Here is a 19905-nt window from a genome sequence, read left to right as displayed (position 1 = left end):
TCAACAAGGTGAATCCCCTGTGGGTAGTTCCAGTTATTTGGGAGACTAAATCAAGAACAATACTCAGTAGACCCAGGAGTTCAAGACCAGCCTGGGCAACATAGACTTGGGAGTTGGGGCAACAACAGAATAGCTAATTATGGTTAGGAGCTGTAATTCTTCCAGCGTGTGCTCCCTCCTGCACATGCTCTCTCTCCCCCCACCCCACCCCCAATCTCTCTCTCCCCCCTCTCTTCTCCGCCCTCCCCTCCCCCCCAGGAGACTGAGTACTAATCCAAGGACCTTCTCACATGCTAGCCACTGAGTTCTCTTTAGTAGGCTGATGATCTAAAACATTCTAAACCAAATAGAAAATAAAAATCACCAAGTCTGAAATATACAGAAGGCCCTGTCTCAAACCAAAATGATTATGTTTTGTTGGAGTTTCTAAAAAATTTTTTCTGAATAATTGGTGCAATACAGTGTTAAATACAAATCATTGACTTCCAAGTGTTTTGTACATTAAAAGGCCATTTAGAATCCTGGGCCACAGAGCATTTTATTGGTACCATAGCTGGTTTTGTTGTAGTAAGCCAAAGCTAGTTGTGGTAGCAGAAGTAACTGCTGAAATTCTGTTTCTTCCTCATTCTCAGCAGGAACTTGTTTTGTAGTCCTGGCTGACTTGGTACTTGCTATGTAAATTAGAATAGCCTCTAACTCACAGTGATCCTCCAGTCTCAGCTCTGGAGTGCTGGGGTTGCAAAGTGTTCACTCTTGTTTTGCTAAGCCTTTTATTTTTAAATAAAAATGCAGTAAGTATATGGGGGGAGGGGGACCTAGAAAATTACATTGTTCCATGTCAGGTCTAGTGAAGAGCTTACGTCAGGCAAAGCCTTTTCAGGCAGTAAAAATGCCTGAAATTTATATATATATCTATCTTATATAAGTTTCATATTTTATATAACCTTGGTTTCACATAGTATTTTTGTAAAAGATTTAGTCCATTGGAAGCATTTGCTAGCATTCTTTTACATTATCATTAGATCTTTAAAGGTACATCTCTTACCCTTTCTTGTTTGTGCTTTATCCGTGGTTCAGTGTAATCAAACGTGATATGGAACATGGTGGCGTGGTTGGTGGGCACCTTGTTGGGCACCATGATAGCAGAATGTCATTGTTTCTTGTTTCTCATTTGTGGAAGGCCCTACTTGGTGCCTGTTAGCAGAGGGTTCTTTTAAAGGAAAACAAAGCTTGTTGTGTTACCGCACTGTAAATCACACCATGTGTAGCACTTCCAGACTTTGTACCTTGACACCTCTGTCCCTTGCTCTTCAGGATTATCTAACTGGTCATTCTGGTGGCTTTAATCTCAAAGGCAGGCAGATCTCTGTATGGTACAGACCAGCCTGGTTTACACCAGGTTATCCTGGTTCCAGGTTAGCTAGGGCTACTTAGAGAAAACCTGTCTCATACAGAAAGCAAATATCAACTTAAAGCACTCGTATTGCTTAAAAGTCCCGAGAGAACTGCTGGATGAGTTGTTTTCTACTTCCTGTGGTACAGTTCTGCACCAAAGCATTTATAAGAAGCTCTGTTCCAACTTGAGATTTCTGCAGGGGAAATGCTGAGAATTTGGATCCATTTCAGTGTTAATCTTAGAGTTCTTGTTTGATTCTAGTCTTAGCCAACCCTACAATGTCTAAAATTGAATTCAGATCTAACATTTACTACCCTGGTGTCAGACAGTAGTGGGACTCTCTTTCATTGGCTTTGGGTCTTACTAACTGCTGGTAAAGAATACTTACTTGAGTAGGACCAACCATCACCTGACTTACCAAGACACAAATTGCTGTCTGATGAAAGTAAGGAAATATACAAGATAGTATTCATGTCCTAATCTTAGCTTACTCTGGGTATGAAGGTGTGAATGTGGGTGTTTTGGTTTTGTTTTGTTTTATTTTAAGTTGGTTACTTTGTTTGGTTTTAACATTGACTTTGAATCTGCCTAAATTTAAGAATATACAAGTTCTCTTTATGGATGACTGGATCAGAAACCAGAACCAACCACTTGCAGTTAACTCTCACTGCTATTCTATGTACTCCAAATCCTGGTATGTGCATTTAAACATTCTTCTCCATCAAACACAAAAACACACATGTACATGCATACATGCACACACATGTACGCATAGCACATGTACACACACAGAGATATGCATAATAGCTCACACAGAGAGATTGTGCTGAATTAGTTGTTGTGTAGACATAAGGTTCAGTAAAGCAGAAGAATTATATATTACAATTATTCATTTGATAAGCTTGGAGGTTCTATATAAAGATGTATATAATAAAGACTTAAAAGTAGGTGAGTTTTTTTGCCTTTTTTTTGACTCTTGAGACTTTTCTCTAATTGATTCTAGTACATGTAGTACAAAGGTGATAAACTGTTTACTTTTGTCATATTTGGTTTTGATATCAACTTAATCCTATCAAATTTGAATGACATGTAAGTTTGTAGGCATTCTTAGTCAAATGGTTCAAGTGAAATTATAACAGGATAGACTGTTCATCTCACCGTCAAATCTTGTTTACTGTTTCCACGAGTAGGAAAAGAAACCTGAATATAATTGAGTATAAAATTATTAATTTGCTTTAAGAAAGTTACTTTTAATGATCTATATGAAAGTGAACTTTCAGTAAGAAATTGTAATTCTCTAAGACCTGTTTTCAGCATATTACTAATGTACTTGAACTGATAGCATCTGATTTACGTGTCACTGTTCTCTATTTTAGGTGTGAAAATTAAAATAACACAAGTATTTTGCCTGGGGCTTTGGTCAAACAAATGCTGAGAAGGTATATTTATATTTATTGGCTATTTAAACATTGTTACTGGTTTAAGCCATTTCATTTCTTTAACCTGGGGTCATTTGGTTGGAATAATAGTGACTAACAGTGCCCAGTTTTATCTTAAGACAGAATCAGACTGAGTGAGGTGAGGCACACTTTTAATCCCAACACTCGGGAAATATGATTATATTTGTAATGAATGATAGTTCATTTGTAAAAAAAAAAAAAAAAATATATATATATATATATATATATATATATATATATATATATATATATAGGTAAGTAAAACTTTATTTGTAAAAATGGGAAAATAATGACTGATTATATATGGAAGACTAAAAGTTAAACTTTGAAAGCATATCATACAGTAAGATGACTCTGCAAATCACTTACCCTGTGATTGTAGTAAGAATTTGTATTTGGTTTTGTTGTGGAAGGCTGGTTAATGGAGTGTTCTTACAAAGCTCAGATAGCAAGGGGTTCTTCTGTTTTGTTGTCATTGTTGTTGTTGTTTTGTTTTTGAGACTAATTTTCATGTAGGCATGGTTGTCTTGGAACTAGCTCTGTAGACCAGGCTGGCCTCAAATTCAGAGATCCACCTGTCTCTGCCTTCCACATGCTGGGATTAAAGGTGATTGTCACCACTGCCTATTAAGAAAGCAAGTTTTAATTAACCTCTATGTCCCCAAATCTACCTAATACTCTGTCCATTGCCCTAGCTACAGAAAGCAGGCATATGTTTTCCTACAGGTGTCAAGGAAATGCAGATGTATGGGGAACCCACAGGTCTGGTAGGTGAGGGGTTGTTTTTTCTTAAGGTGGCTTTGTTGTCTTTGTTGGCTGGTTGGTTGGTTTGATTGATTTGTTTTGAGTTGAGACACTATATCTCTGTAAGTCAGGCTGGCCTCAGACCTGCAGCCATCTTCCTGCTGCTGCCTCTTTGGGGCTAAGATTGTAGGCATGCATTGCCATGCCTGACTTAAAGAGGTTTTTACTGTCAGAACAGTAGTTAATATCACTAATCAAGGTCCTAATTGTTTATGTGAATTTTTTGAGCCTGAAATACAGAAATGGTGATGATGATGATGATGATTGTTTATGTGAAGTTTTTGAGCCTGAAATACAGAAATGTTGGTGGTGGTGATATTAAACTAGTAAACTGATACAAAGACTACATCCTTCATTTTCTGGGTACTTGATTTGGGAAACTGGCTTTTAACTAATTTAACCATAATTGGAATCTAGTCTAGTAAAAGTTAAAACAAGAATTCCTTTCCGTCATAACCATTTCTGTGTGTATGTTTGTTTTGAGACAGGCTAGAACCCAAGCTAGCCTAGAACTCATTCTCTAGCTGAGGATGGCCTTGAGCGTGTGTTGCTCATGCCTGCAAGGACCAGCCTCAGCTTGGTTGGGGAATCCAGAGAAAGGAGTGTTTAGGAACAGCAGAAGAACAACTTGAAGTTAATCATGGGTACAACCTGATGGCTCTGTGTTCTGTTTGATCTGGCACTCTAGACAGCCCACCTCTTGCATACCAAAGCCCAGTCTTTATTATTTACATATCAATTCAATTATTTACCCAGGGTCCCTTTTGATTATCCCTTAAATCAGCATTTTATGACTATAGCCCCTTGATTCTTAGAAAATACATTTTTTTAACCTGGCAAATGTATTCAGAGATCTACCTGCCCTTTTAAGCACAGACAATAAACTAGCCAGGTAGGATCCAGCTCTGAGATTACAATTCCCACCACCCCTGGATCTAAATTTGATCTGTCCCAAACCGATCTTGAACTCAGGAATCTGCTTGATTTTGTGTCTTTCTGAAAAGCTGGTTCATAGTGCAGCTGCCTCTGTCTTTCTTTTTTTTTTTTTTTTTTTTTTTTTTTGATGAGAGTCCATGGAGCCCTCATACAATTTATAATGCATCCTTATATTTTGCCTAGTTGAGAAGTTATACATTCTTGAACTCATGTTTTTAGAGTTCTTTCCCACAGCCTTACTGGCTATCCTGAAGTTTACAGCCTTTGCCATTTTGCTGAGGAACATTCTCACCTCCCAGACTCATGTTGTTTCCAATTAAAAGGAGTCATTAGCCCTTACAGGGAGAACATTCCCTGAAGAAGGAACATAAACATCCGTACATTATTATACAAGCAAGCCTAATTCCCACAGCAATTGTCAGCGCTCATAGAGACCCATGTCTAGCTAGCTCTGTTCCAGGGTCAGAAAACCATGTCATGCTATCCCTTCCGTGACCATACCACAGGAGTGCTGTGCTTACAGGCACGCACCATCATGCTTGGTTGATCCTGAACCTCCCTGTCTTCATTCTCAGAGAACATCAAAGAATATTATGTTCTTCGGTTATTTTAGGAATCTTAAGTGCTAAGAATTTAGGTTAGAGAGGGATCTAATTTGGCATCTTGTCTATGCTACTGCATATTGTCAGTTCATAGTTTTTGCTCTGTTGACCTCTTCTAAAGACTGGGTGCATTAGCAAGATAGCCTGTCTCTCCCCTCCCCTCCCCCATAAGCAGATTACAGTATTAACACACCTAAGGACAGAAAATAGGAGAAGGTATTTATTTATTACGTCTGTTTTTGTGCTGGTTAGTTCTTTGGGGGAGTTTTGTTGTTGTGGTTGGTTGTTTTTCAACTTCACACAGCAAAAGTTATTTGGGGAAGAGGAACTTCAGTTGAGAAAATGCCCCCATTGAGTTGCTTATAGTTAAATCTGTAGGATAATTTTTTGATGATTGACATAGGTGGGCCCAGATCACATGGGGGCAGCACCATCCCTGGACTGCATAAGGAAGCAGCTGGGTATGACATGGGCTACAAGCCAGGAAACAGTGCCCTCTGCTCCAGTGCTTGCCTCAAGTTCCTGCCCTGACTTCCCCAGTGTCAGAGTGTAACCCTGAGAGTTTCAAGCAGAAATAAACCTTTTTTCTCCTCAACCTGCTTTTGGTCGTGGTGTTTATTATAGTGATAGTAACTCTAACCAATACAGTTTTCTCCAAACATGCATTATAAAGAGGTAGAATTGCGCTACAGTGTTGAATATGTGTGTTACTTAGGCCCTGCTCCTTATTGTCATGTTTGTTTGTTTGTTTGTTTGTTTATTATGCTTGGAAGGCACATATGTGTCATAGGATGTATCTGGATGTCAGAAAATGAGTTGCAGGAGCCAGTTCTCTCCTTCTACATGGGCTCTGGGATCTAGTTCAGGTTATCAGGCATGTGGACAAGGACCCTAATCCACTAAACTGTTGTAACACCTTATGTTTATGACTAAGAAACATGTCCTAATCCCTTAAAGAGTAATGAAAGGATTTAGTCACTAGACTAAAGACAGTTCTTTTTGTGCGTGTAACACAGAGTCTCACTTACGTAGCATTGGCTGGCCTGCTGGAACTCTATATGTAGACCAGGTTAGTCTTGAACTCACTACTATATATAGCCAAGCATAACTTTGAATTCTTGAGTTTCCAACTCCACCTCCAAGTAGTAAGGTTACAGATGTGTGCATGTACCTGTTTTATGTGATGCCAGTTCCAAAGGCTTCATGCACACTAGGCAAACACTTTCCCAACTGAGCTGTGTCCCTACTCAAGTCCATATACTTTTTAATATCTGCAATAAACTATTCTAAACTATCTAAAGATAGCCTGAGGTTTAGTTAAGGGCCTGGCTTGTTTTAAGTATTTTCTGTTAATACAACACTGAGCATCAGTGTAAATAAATTGTTCCACAAACTTCTGATGATTTCTTTGAGAAAATGGTAGAAAATAAGGCTGGTCACACAGTTTACATATTTTAAAAGTATAATGATAGGTAGATTCTAGCCGTACTCTATTGAGATAATAATTGTTTATGTAAAGATTCTGGCTGTAAGCCAATGCCTATGGGGTGTCCCTGTAACTCAAAACTCCCAGGAGGCTAAGGCAGGAGAAGTTCCAGACCATCCGGCGCTATATATGAAAGACCAAAACAATAGCTAAAAGGTTGTTAGTCCAGTTCTGCATGTTTTCTTTTCTCTTTGCCATGTAGGACAGAGTGGAAACTGAGCATTAGGAAGAGAATGTATAACCCTCTGAGATGAGGACCATTCAAGAGTTCAAGGTCATGCTTCGCCATGTAGTGAGTTCAAGACTAGTCTGATCTACATAGAGAAGTCCAGCAGGCCAACCAAGACCACGTATGGATACACTAGGATGTTGCAAAGTAACTCTCATGTTCTAATCCTACAAATGGAAATTTTTATCAGTTTTTATTAAAATGAGCTAGTGAATATTGTATGTAGAACATGTTAATCATGTGACTTCTATTTACAAAAAACTAAAATTATCTAAATATTTTTATTTTTTGTTTTTTAGCTACATAAAGAAGATTCCTAGGAGCCATTTCTCAACAATTATATAGTCAACTGATGTAACAATGGTACTAATACTGGGACGCAGATTAAATAGAGAGGATCTCGGGGTGCGTGACTCCCCAGCAACTAAGCGTAAAGTGTTTGAAATGGACCCCAAATCGCTGACAGGTCATGAGTATTTTGACTTCTCTTCAGGATCATCCCATGCTGAAAACATCCTCCAGATATTTAATGAGTTCCGAGACAGCCGCTTATTCACAGATGTCATTATCTGCGTGGAAGGAAGAGAGTTCCCGTGCCACCGAGCTGTCCTCTCAGCCTGTAGCAGCTACTTCAGAGCCATGTTCTGTAATGACCACAGGGAGAGCCGAGAGATGCTGGTTGAGATCAACGGCATTTTAGCGGAAGCCATGGAGTGTTTTTTGCAGTATGTGTATACTGGGAAGGTGAAGATCACAACAGAGAATGTCCAGTATCTCTTCGAAACCTCCAGCCTCTTTCAGATTAGTGTTCTCCGGGATGCCTGTGCCAAGTTCTTAGAGGAACAGCTTGATCCTTGCAATTGCTTAGGAATCCAGCGCTTCGCCGACACCCACTCACTCAAAACTCTCTTCACAAAGTGCAAGACCTTTGCATTACAGACTTTTGAGGATGTGTCCCAGCATGAAGAATTCCTCGAGCTTGACAAAGATGAGCTTATTGATTATATCTGTAGCGATGAACTTGTTATTGGTAAAGAAGAGATGGTTTTTGAGGCCGTCATGCGCTGGGTCTACCGAGCAGTTGACCTGCGAAGACCACTGTTACATGAGCTCCTGACACACGTCAGGCTTCCTCTCTTACACCCCAACTACTTTGTTCAGACAGTTGAGGTGGACCAGTTGATCCAGAATTCCCCTGAGTGTTACCAGTTGCTGCATGAAGCAAGACGGTACCACATACTTGGCAATGAAATGATGTCCCCAAGGACTAGGCCACGCAGGTGAGAGGTGCTTTACAAATACGGCTACTAACAGTTGTTGTTTTAACTATTATCTTAACCCTCTGAACTCAATCTCAGTGTACTCATTTGAATGTATAGCTAATATGAGACAAAGCAGTGGAAGGTTTATTGGGTGGTTTCGGGATGCAGCTTAGTTTGTAGAGGACTTACCTACACAAACTGGGTGTTGTGGCACATACCTGTAATCATAGTACACATAGACAGGTGGATGAGAGTTACAGGTTGTCTTCAGCTGCTGTGTAAATCTTACGTTTCCAATCTGTGCTTAATGTCAGTCTCAACTTTCATGACTCTTTCAGTGTTTTGGTTTTTGGGTGTCCATGTTACTTAGCCTAGACTGGCCTTGAAAGTCTGTGTAGGCTGACATTGCACCCTTGGTTCTCCCGCTTCTTCCTTCCCTGTGCTAGCATTACTGATGTGCAGCCACGCTCCACTCAGCTTCTGTGTCTGAATCTGAAAGTCACATCCATGTTAAAGAAGAATTAAGCTTGTGCTTGGGGAGAACTGTGATTGTTGGTATTTTATATGTTTTATATTTTATATAAAACGTAAATATATATACCTTAATCATGGAAGGTATAGATTTATTTGGCAGGATGAGTCTGTATGGGTATCCATTCCACAGCATGTGTGTGGACGTCTGAGGACAGCTTTGTGGAGCCAGTTTTCTCCTCCCACATTTACATGAGTTCTGGGGACACAGTGGCCCCCACTGAACTATCTTGTCAGCCCCAGATGTACTGTTCCAAGGAGATATTTTTTTCGGGGGGAAGGGGTGCAGGTTATGTGTATGGTTGTTTGTTTGCCTGCATGTAAGTCTGTGTACCATATACACGCAGTTCCCATCGACACCTGAAAGGGACATCGAATCCTGTACAACTAGAGTTAAAGACAGTTGCTGGTCCCGTGTGGTTGCTGGGAATTGAACCCAGGTCCTCTGGAAGAGCAGTCAGTGTTCCTAGCCAATGAGCCATCTCCTTAGTCTCATTATTTATCCTTTATATATATGAATGTTTTGCCTGCATGTTGTGTGAAGGACAGATTCATTTTTTTATTGATTATGGTAAAAGTACATGACACTAAATTTACCATCACACCCAATTTCAACAGAACAGTTAGCATCGTTAGATATGATCAGGTTGTTGCAGAAACAGCATTTATTTTTCTCTACTACCCCAGTTTTACTGTCAATTTAATGTAGGTCACAAAAGATCATCCCCTTACCTTTGACTTTGAGTGTCTTTGTTTTAAATATACTTAAGATTCATCATGTAAATTAGTTTGTTCTTTACATCTATACCAGCTTAACTGTAGCAAAATTTGATCTTTTTGTATATGAGATAAAGATGGCCGTTGTCTTCAGTTTCCAATGAAACCATCAAGTGCAACACTTTTCCTGTGCTTGTCTGTGGCTATGAGAGCAGAGGACACTGTGTAAGAGTCAGTTCTATCGTGACAGTTGTAGGAGTTAAACGGAGAACAGACTTGGCAGCACCTCTTGTCCAGTGTCATCTCCATGGCCTGTGTACCTCTCTCAAGGCTCAAGTTTGATCTGCATTAAGCCTCATAAAAAACAAACAGTTCCAGTTTTTCTTTTTTTTCTTTTCTTCTTCTTTTTTTTTTTTTTTTTTTTTTTTAGAAATGGTCTATTACATAAAATTTTTACTAACCTACCTGCCTTTCTTTCTTTCTGTCTCAAGACAGGATCTCACTGTGTAGCTTTGGAGGGCTAGCACTGATATTACTGGGTTTAAAGGCATGTGCTACCATGCCTAACGTTTGTCTGTATTAGTGTAACAGCGCTATTTTTCTTTGTAAAAATTTATTTATTTATTTTATGTATGTGAATACATTCTCACTGTCTTCAGACACCAGAAGAAGGCATCAGATCCCATTACAGATGGTTGTGAGCCACCATGTGGTTACTGGGAATTGAACTCAGGACCTCTGGAAGAGCAGACAGTGCTCTTAGCCACTGAGCCATCTCTCCAGATCCCCTCACTCCCTTTTTATAAGGTAGAAGAATTTAGTTAAGTGACTGTAGGGCTTTTCCAGGGTTGCTTTGTTTGTAGTGCTAAGGATCAAATCCAAGGCCTCTGTGTGCTATGCAAGTACTCTACCACAAAGCTTCATCCATTTTAAAAGATGTGTATGAGACGGACACAGGGGCCTGGGGCTGTATGTAGCTCAGTGTTTCCCTAGTCTGCCTGAAGCCCTGGGTCGGATCCCCTGCACCATGTAAACCTGGGATAGAACATATCTGGAACACTGTCGCTCAGGAGAAGGATCTGGAGTTGAAGCTAATCCTTATATACCAAGTTCAAAGTCATCCCCAAATATGTGGTGGCACATGCCTAGTGCTACCAAAATAAAGATTCAGCATCTGCCAAGGGAAATTCCGGATAATCACAGTAGGGACAATCTGTTACTATTATTATTACTTGGCAGAGATGGCGAACTAAATTTCATGTGACAGCTTTCTGTGTCCCATCACTCATTTGAAGAGATAATTGTCCTAATTCATCCTGAACTTGGTCTGTAGCCTCTGCAGGCCTCAGACTTGAGAAACTCCTACTTCAGTCTCCTGTGTTCTGAAGTTGCAGGTGTATGCTTCCACACACAGCTTCAGAAATACATGTTTACATCCATGTTTAAGTGTGCAGGCACTTGTTATTCTAGGTAGGCCAGAGCAGGACATCAGGTGTCCTCTGTCGCCCTCTGCTTTGTACCTGATCCTGTTGAATCTTCCCTGAGCAGGACTTCTTTTCACCTAAGCTGGCTGCCTGGCCAGCTGGTTCCTGGGACCCACCCACCTCCGTCACACCACTGAGGCGGCAGGCAAGTGCAGCCGTGCCTTACGTCAAACATGGGTGCTAGAGACTAAAACTCAGATCCTTACTTGGGTCCTCATGCCCTTATCCCAGCCCTGTTCTACATCCCTTTCTCACCGTGAAAAGTGTACCTCAGGTTGCAGTCGTATCCCATTAGGAAGCCAGCATGAAGAGCCAAAGTAGAAGAATTCTGTCAGATTGGGGCTGGTGTGTATGCAGTCACAGGTGCGTCTCCTGCATGGTCATTACCTGAAACTCTAGAGAGCATCCTTGACTTACAGGTCAGCTGTCAATCTCTTGTCCATCCACCAGTTAGCACTTAACTGGTTGTTGTGTTGTTTATCTTTCTGGGAAATTCCAAACTTATGCATTCTCTACCACTTAACTCCAATCTCCATAACTAAGCTTCTGTCTTCAGCTGAATTGTCTGTTCGTATATCTGGATCCAGAATCTCTCGTTATGTTTAGTTGTTTCTAAGAAGTCTCTTTTATTCCAAATAAGTTTTTTATGTTTCTGATTTGATATAAAAATTGCTTAAAATAATGGCTCACCTCAGTTCTTTGAGCTCCTTATGGCCGTGCGTATATACATTTGGCTATATGTATTTCTTAGAAGCAAAAGCTGTCTCTACAAACTTGTGCTTGGTGGGCATTAGTTAAATATTTGGGGCTGGAATTCATTCTAAGTGATGTGCACATTGCATGGCTTGTTAATCGGGCCTTGTCTGTCTGAGCATCTTTCCAGCTATCACTTCATAATAACAGGAAACCCAGTTCCAGAACTATTCTATGTACTACAACCATATTTATTTAAATTTCAGAATAACCTTGAGTTCGTACTATTAAACCCATTTTACAGACCAGCAGACTCCAGTTCAGAGAAATAACTTGTTTATAGTTAGTTTCAGCTTCTCCTTCACATACTACCTCCTTAGTAACTTTTGAATATGAATATTTCAAAGACATTTCAGAAAAATGAAACTACTTTATAGGACTTCATTCAATATTCTTATTTTGACTGTCTTTGAGACAAGGTCTCCAATATTCCAGTTTGGCCTCCAACCCTCTGACGTGACCAGGGATGACCTTGAACTTCCTTGGGGTTACTCAGTACTGGGGTCAGATGGACTCTGTTGTTTCTGTTCAGTGCCCTTAGCATTCCTAGTTTCATTTCTTCCCTTCCGACTTCCCTCAGTATCCAATATAGATACAAAACTTGCTCCCAGGATGAAAGCGTGGTTTGTATTTTAACTTTACTACATTCTGAGCATTGATCTAGGGCCTGCGCATTCTAGGCAGGTAGGTACTCGAGCTCTGAGCTGCTGCTTCTGCCCCTCCAGGAGGCAAGTTTAATATTAGTGTGGGAAACATTAACACTTGTTTAAGGACGCCTACATGTAATCCTGGCCTCTGATGGGTGAGCAGGACTAGTGCTCTGAGTTTGAAGTCAGCCTGACCTATATAAGTGAGGACCAGGCAAACTAGGGTTACATAACAAGACCTGTGTGAGACAAAAAGGGAAAAGAAAAAAAAAGCTGCACAGTTTGGGCTTGAGATACTACTTTTAATGTTTTTGTTGTTGATTCTGCTTTTTTTGTTTTTGTTTTTTTCTAACTTTTGTATGCATAGGCCCATTCAAGTCATGGCATATGTTTGGAGATCAGAGAACAGCCAGTTTCTCTCCTTCCACCGTGTATAAACCAGGGTCAAACTCGGGTCATGAAGCTTTGTGGCAGGCACCTTTACCCCTGAGCCTAATTGACAACCCTTGAAATGGTTTTCCCTAGCTTGTTTGCTTGTTTGTTTGTTTGTTATTTGAAACATAGTCTTATGTAGACTATATGGGTGTATACTTGATAAAATGCCAGAGTTGGCCTTTAACTCTCCCATTTCTGCTGTCCAGGTAACAAGATTGTAGGTATGTACCCTATATGAGGGCACCTTTGAACTTGAAAGAATTATCTTGAATGGTTCAAGTTTTATCTAGTAAATAAGCATCATCTTTGCACGCCGAGTGTTAAGCTTTAAAGCCATTCATCTGAAGGAAAGTGTGTTTGTGTGTGTATGTGTGTGTGTGTGTCTGTGTGTGTGTGAGAGAGAGAGAGAGAGAGAGAGAGAGAGAGAGACAGACAGACAGACAGACAGACAGACAGACAGACAAAGAGGGAGATGGGCCTCTTCCAAACCTTTCTCAGTTGGTAAATCTGGTGATCTTGATGTAGCACATTCCTGGCCATTTTTTGCCATCTAATTTAGACTTCCATTGCATTTCTTTATGATTTCTTTTTAGATTTTTTTTTTTTTTTTTTTTTTTGAGACAGGGTTTTTTGTGTATCCCTGGCTATCTTGGAACTTCTGTAGACCAGGCTCACCTCAAACTCAGAGATCTACCTACCTCTGCTTCTGAGTGCTGGGATTAAAGGCGTATGCCAAAACTGCTGGGCTTTGTTTTTTTTTTTTAAGTTTTGTGTGTGTGTGTGTGTGTGTGTGTGTGTGTGTGTGTGTGTGTGTGCACATGCGTACACATTTTGTGGGTGAATATTGGCACAGATCTGGAAGTCAAAGAACAGCTATATGAAATGAATTCTCCTTCCACATTTATGGAAGTTCCAGAGTTCAGACTCAGGTCTTCAGACTACCTATAGCAAGTGCTTCATCCACTGAACCATCTCACCAGCCCAAATCCTCATTTATGTATTTTCCACCCTGAAATCCTGAATACCAGCTTCCTACCCCAACCCCCACCCCTGGGGTCTGTACACAGCCCTGGCTGTCCTGGAACTCAGCAGGCTGGCCTGAAACTGCTGACTGCTTGGACCACTACAGCCCTAGTCTAGATCTAACTTTACTTACTGGTTGTTCAGGAGTTTGGGTCTGAGTTTCTGCGCCTTGCTTCCATTCATATTGTCCCTACCTGGAATTTCCCTTGGCAGATGCTGAATCTTTACTTTGGTAGCACTAGGTGGCTTACAAAATGAGTTTCCCAAGTCACAGCATGCGTAACATAGAATGAACCAAACAAGTCTTTGTTGATGTAATGGCCATATGTGGCAAATTGTTCACATTGGGGACTGTGGGTTTGAATACTAGGAAGAGCTGAGAGTGTATAAGTTCATCCTCTTGAGGTTAGGTCCAGCAGTTAATTATATACGTGAATCCTGACTTCTAACAAGTCCATGCGTTCATGTTCGTGGAAGTAGGTACAGTATGGTGATGAATGTCAGATGGGAACTGAGAGAACACGGGGCTTCTGTCAGAGTGTGGGGAGAGTCGTGGAGTGTCTGAAAGTGGGAGGGGTTGTTGGGAGGAGAAGAGTAGAGGTTGGAGGGTCCAACCAAGTGAAGCATGAGAACATGACAGCTACTGTGTGTGCTGATTGACTTTCTATATGGGTGGTTTGCCTGTGTGGATGCCTGTGTACCGTGTGGATGCAGTTCCCTCAGTGGCCTGATGAGGGCATCAGATCCCCTTGGAATTAGAATAATGGACAGTATGAGTAGCCATGTAGATGCTGAAACCCAGGTCACCCTGTGGGAATCAAGACTAGGTCTTCTGAAAGAGCAGCAAGTTCTCTGAGCTGCTGAGCCATGTCTCTAGCCCGATTTCTAATTTCTTTTTATTTTATGTGTATGAATGTTTTGCCTCCGTGTGTTTAAGTGTATATGTACACACCTGTTCCAATGTGCGTTAACTAAGATATTCTCCCATGTGGATAGACTGTACAATTCACCATTATCACATGTATAAATGCTTTCAAATCAGCCACTTTACACAAAGCATTCATTGAGGGTTTCCTGTTAATCCTGAGATTCTCCAGAAAAACCAACTCCACTATTTTGAGCCAAATTTAAAGCAAGCTTTACTAGAGATTAAATGCTGACCAAGGGTGAACTTTGGTCAGGACCCTTCTCTGGAATTTCCCAGCTGAGAATGTCCTCAAGCTGTGTGTTGCAGGGGGTTATGAGGACAAGCCTATAGGCCACTCTATTTTCCCACAATGTGTTGTTACTTTCCAAGAACTACAACTCCCTGCATTCTGGGAAGTCACCAGCCTTCCTTCCACCTGACCCTGGTGCTCCTTCTCAGATGATTATCTCTGTTGCCAGTTTTTAACTTCTTTTAGAAATATTATTTTTATAGAAATGTGTGTGTAGCCATGTCTCCTACCTTTCTGTACAGATGGTACACAACTACATTTACAGTTCTTTATCTTGGTTTTACCACTTGATGGTTCCTTGGGTTCCTTTTTTATTGCCAGTACTGGAGGTTTGACTGAGCTGTAAAACCGTGTTTGAAGTTGTTCTGTATGACCAAATATAGATCTTCCCATTTTCTGTTACTAGAGAAGCTTCCTAGATATGTGTGAGAGAGTATGAGTGTGTGTGCGTATGCGCACGTGCACACAAGTATAGTGTCCACAGAGAGGCCGGAAGAGGGAGATGGCTTTCTAGAGATGGAGTTGCAGGCACCCGAGTAGCCTGACAGGAGTGTTGAGAACTGAGCTCTGCAAGAATAGCACTCTGTTTATGGATAGGACATAATTAGGTTTTGTTGCTTTGTTTTATTTTTGTTGAGAAAGGATCTCACTATGTATCTCTGATTGTCCTGGAAGTTAGAGATGTTAACCAGGCTGACCTCGAACTCACAGAGTTCTACCTGCCTCTGCCTCTAATGGTGGCATTCGTAGAGGTGAGTACCACCATTGCTAGCTCATACTTTTTTCCCCATTGTCTTTACCGCTGGTCATTCAGTGGGAATTTTGATCGTTTCTGTCCTTTGTCAACTATGAGTAGACTTTTCGTGAACATGGCTACTCATGCATTTGCATTTGTGTATTACTGTTCGGTCACTCAAAATGAGTCCCTACTTCAGCCAGACAATTTTAGGACAACTTTATGGCAACATGGGAAGAGAACAGATAAGCAAAAGGGTGTTAACTGAAAGCCTTACCCTATGTTAGGCTGACCTAGGCAGTAGGGACTGTTAGTAGTATGCTGTTGTAGGGTCCCTGCCAGCTCTCCTGCCACAGAGAAACAGCTGCAGGAGGCAGGAAGGACTTAGCCAGCCAGGCTAGTTCAAGGAGCTGTGACCTCAGTCAGTTTATTTTTGATATATTTAAGCTCAGTACAAATTTGGAAAAAAGTTCCCGTGCACCAATTATCACAACAAAGCATAAGGTGACTACGTCAAAACTCCTTTGCAAAGTACATGTGATCTCTTCTATAAAGATGGGTCTGTTCACGGAGAGTCTGTTCACAACAAGAGTCTAGGGAGGAAGAGTTTATGTTAAGCATAGTTGTAAACTCTTGTAAGTACATAGAACCTCTTTCATGGTTCTGTTGATTAAGAACGGTGCTTGGGAGTCTGTAGGATTCTGATGAAGCCTGGTTCTGTAGGTTGAAGATCACCAGGTTATCACAATATTCACTGCAGCGTTCTGGGTGGACAGCAGGTATCCACACCCCTTCCGCTGTAAGAGAAAAGCCTGCATATGACAGTTCCGGTTTCTCTAATGTTCATCTGTAAGCAAGAACTCATGACACTGTAAGATGTGAGGGCTTTCTTTTGTTTCTTGGTATTAGAGATAGAACCCAGGGCTTATTCTGCAAGTACGTTATTTCCCTAGTCCTGTTGTCTTCATAGTTTATTATTGTCTTGACAGCTTGAGATACATGTATCTCCAGTACCCCATTTCCAGCTCTTACCCTCTCCCATTTCTGCTGACACCCCCCCACTTCTCAACCATCCACCTAGTTCCTCTACTTTCCTGTTTGTGTGTTCAAAGCATGTGTGGGAGAGTATTACCTGACACTTGGCCAACTTACCCAAGCCATACGACTGAAGAAAAGGACTTTCTCTCCCCTGACAATCATTAATGTCAAGAACAGTTCAGGGAAGGATGGAGCCTTATGGCCCCTCCTCCATCCACGCTGAAATATTGAAGGGTCCAAGCTTTTACAGAGAACCAGAGGAGCTGCTGTGTACTCTTTATTGCTACAGCCATGGCGTGTCCAGAAAATAGAGCTGTGTTACACTCTTCCCCGTTCTCCAGCTCTTAGCCGAGCTCTCTGAGCCTTGGGAGGGTGTGGTGGTGATTGTCTCACTCAGGAAACGCACTTACCAGTCACTTGTTCCCAGCACTTTAACCCTTCACGTACTGCATTTAACATGGCTTCCTTTGGAGCAGCACTTTGGGTATGAACACAGATGCGTAGAAGGAAGTCTGACCTTGTGTCCGTTCTTTTGTTGCTTTTTTGAAACAGCCTCACTGTAGCCCTGCCTCCCGAACGCAGGGATTAGAAGTACGTGACACCACACGTACTTTTATCATTTATCTATGAATTTACTATCCATTTACACGATCATCTTCCTTCGGTGGTGAGTGTGTTTCTACGTCATGACATCTAGTAATCATTACCATGCTCGTACAGATCAAAGCTGTCACAGGTACATCATTGTGTCTCTGTAGTTAAGCATACCTACCGGTAGTTCTCAGTAGTAGTTTTTAGATAATTGCTACTTTAAACAAGTAAACATTGTGAGTCTTGGTCACTACATCCGTTTTCCTTATAAAAGCCGCCTGCCTGGGGTGGTTCCCAGTGGAAAGCCCTGGCCCACAGACGGCTGTGTTTTTGCCAAGTTTAGAAAATAAGGTCAGATGGTCTGTGGGGGCAGATCTAATGTTGACTATGAGCAACCAGTTAACTTGCTTCTCTTCTAATCTGTGGATGTCTGTTCTGCTCTGGTGGCTGAGACCAGAGGATTACAATGTCAACCACTCAAGGCTAGCCTAAGCAACAGTAGTGAGACCCTGTTGCCAAAAAAAAAAAAAAAAAAAAAAGATTTAGGTTGGTGTCCAAAAGCTTGGCTAGCATGCACAGGGCCCTGGGTTCAAAACACAAAAAGAAAAGAGAAAGGAGGACCAGCTAGCAGATGAAACGTGTTAAAGCTGCCTGCTCAGCATGTTGTTATAGTCAAGTCTCCATGGGTCCTATGAGCAAATAGCAACTTGAGAAATTCACCCAACATTAAAGTTTTCCTGCCAAAGAATCTGAAATGTTGAAGTCAGTATTGCCAAGACAGTAAGTTGAGTGGGTAGAGCAAATATTCAGTGCTGTGATTATGATGCATTCTTCTGCTCCTTTGTTCCTTTACGTTTCTTCTTGGGTTGGCCCATCCTGTCTTAGACAGTACGACGCATTGATAAGGTCACATTTTACAAATTGAGAACTCTTCCATCTGTTTAAAGTCTCAGTCTCCATTTCTAATGGATGCGTGCATGTTGTAATGGTTGGACCTACAGATGTTTTTGAATTTTTTTGATTTCATATATCCCTAGCTGGACGACATGAGGACCTTGCAAATAAAATAATTTATTTCTGAAGAAATACTCTAAAGTACATAGATTTACTAAATTTACTTTTAGAACTAGCAATGATGAAAAGTGATAGAGTTCTTGTCTTGAAAGCCCAGTGACCATGTTTCAGATCCTGAAAAAAGCAGAACACTTAAAAAGGTTTTACAGGTTTTTTTTAAATGCCAGGGTGTTATCCCTTGTCTTTAATCTCAGCATTCAGGAGGCAGAGACTAGCAGGTCTGTGTTCCAGGACAGTCTGGTCTACATAGTGAGTTCCCAGCTAGTCAGAGCTCATAAAGAGACCCTGTATCTAAACCAGAAAAGCCAGCTTTGGTGTCTGTAATCACTTGCATTCTCAGGCTGAGACAGGAGGATCATGATGATAAAGCTGTGCTGGAAACTGGTCAAGAACACTTGATACTCTTGCAAAGGACCAGGGATGGGTTCCCAGCACTCACATGTGATTCATAGCCACCCCTAACTCTAGTTCCAGGGTATCCAGTATCCAATGCCATTCTTTGACCTGTGTGGGAACCAAGCACATGCATGGTACACATACATCCATGCAGGCATAATACTCATACATGTAAACCTAAAACAACTTAAAAGAAAATTCTTTGTATATATTTTCTGTGGCATAATGCTATCACTAATGAATGATCTCAAAGTAAACCTCTGGCAGCCTGTGCTGTTCAGCACACCTGCAAGGACAAACATAATTGCCTGTCATGGTGCTAGGGCTTTGAACAGTCTTGGTTATATTTTAATGTATCACTTAACTATTAATTGTGTGTTCTTAACAATAATTATTTTAGGTCTACTGGCTACTCAGAGGTGATAGTTGTGGTTGGAGGCTGTGAACGAGTTGGAGGATTTAATCTTCCATACACTGAGTGCTATGATCCAGTAACAGGAGAGTGGAAGTCCTTGGCCAAGCTTCCAGAATTTACCAAGTCAGAGTATGCAGTCTGTGCACTGAGGAATGACATTCTTGTTTCAGGTAAATACAGTACTACAGTAGCTATGACTTTTAATTGGGAACCAGATGGATTGTTTTAAAGTAATGTCGTACTGAATGTAAAATGAATTATTTCAGGTCAACAGGTTTATAAAACAAAACTAAAAAGACCTTTTGCCCTTGAAATCAAGAATTACTTATAAAAGTTCAACCAAAAAATGGTTTTGGTCATGATATTTTGTATATGCTTAGAGTATATGCATTTTAACTGTGCGTGTGTGTGTGTGTGTGTGTGTGTGTGTGTGTGTACATAGGAGAACATAGAAGTGCCTGCAGAAGCCAAAAGACATCTCTAGATCTCCTGGAGTTGGAGTTGTAGCAGTTACAAGCTGCCGTGGAGGTGCTGGGTGGGGGGTCCATTCAGACCACCTGAAAGAGCAGCAGCTGGTCTGATCGCTGAGTCACCTCGCTAGCTTAAAGTTAGAGTTATGACTTCTCTTTTTTCTTTTTTAAAAGAATCACTGTAAAGTGTAAAATTAGAAGTA

At 41.0% G+C, this 19905-nt stretch overlaps 1 protein-coding gene across 6 annotated transcripts in view; it reads left to right on the top strand.

The window, feature by feature from the left end:
* The window catches only part of KLHL24 (kelch like family member 24), a 34258-nt gene that overhangs the window by 2146 nt on the left and 12207 nt on the right, over positions 1-19905 (top strand). The window contains exons 2-5 of one of the 6 annotated variants that reach the window (XM_080919297.1): positions 2773-2835; positions 6887-7034; positions 7213-8193; positions 19218-19402. In XM_080919297.1, the coding sequence (XP_080775423.1) occupies positions 7274-8193; positions 19218-19402 (1105 nt within the window). In that variant the 5' untranslated portion in view covers positions 2773-2835; positions 6887-7034; positions 7213-7273. Of the gene's footprint in view, positions 1-2772; positions 2836-3582; positions 3624-6886; positions 7061-7212; positions 8194-19217; positions 19403-19905 lie in introns of those variants that run through there. The other 5 variants (XM_080919296.1, XM_080919295.1, XM_080919299.1 and 2 more) reach the window with 5 other exon arrangements.

This window comes from Micromys minutus, assembly GCF_963924665.1.
Source record: "Micromys minutus genome assembly, chromosome: 7".
In the NCBI taxonomy this organism is placed as follows: domain Eukaryota; kingdom Metazoa; phylum Chordata; class Mammalia; order Rodentia; family Muridae; genus Micromys; species Micromys minutus.
This window is presented reverse-complemented; position numbering and strand designations above follow the sequence as displayed.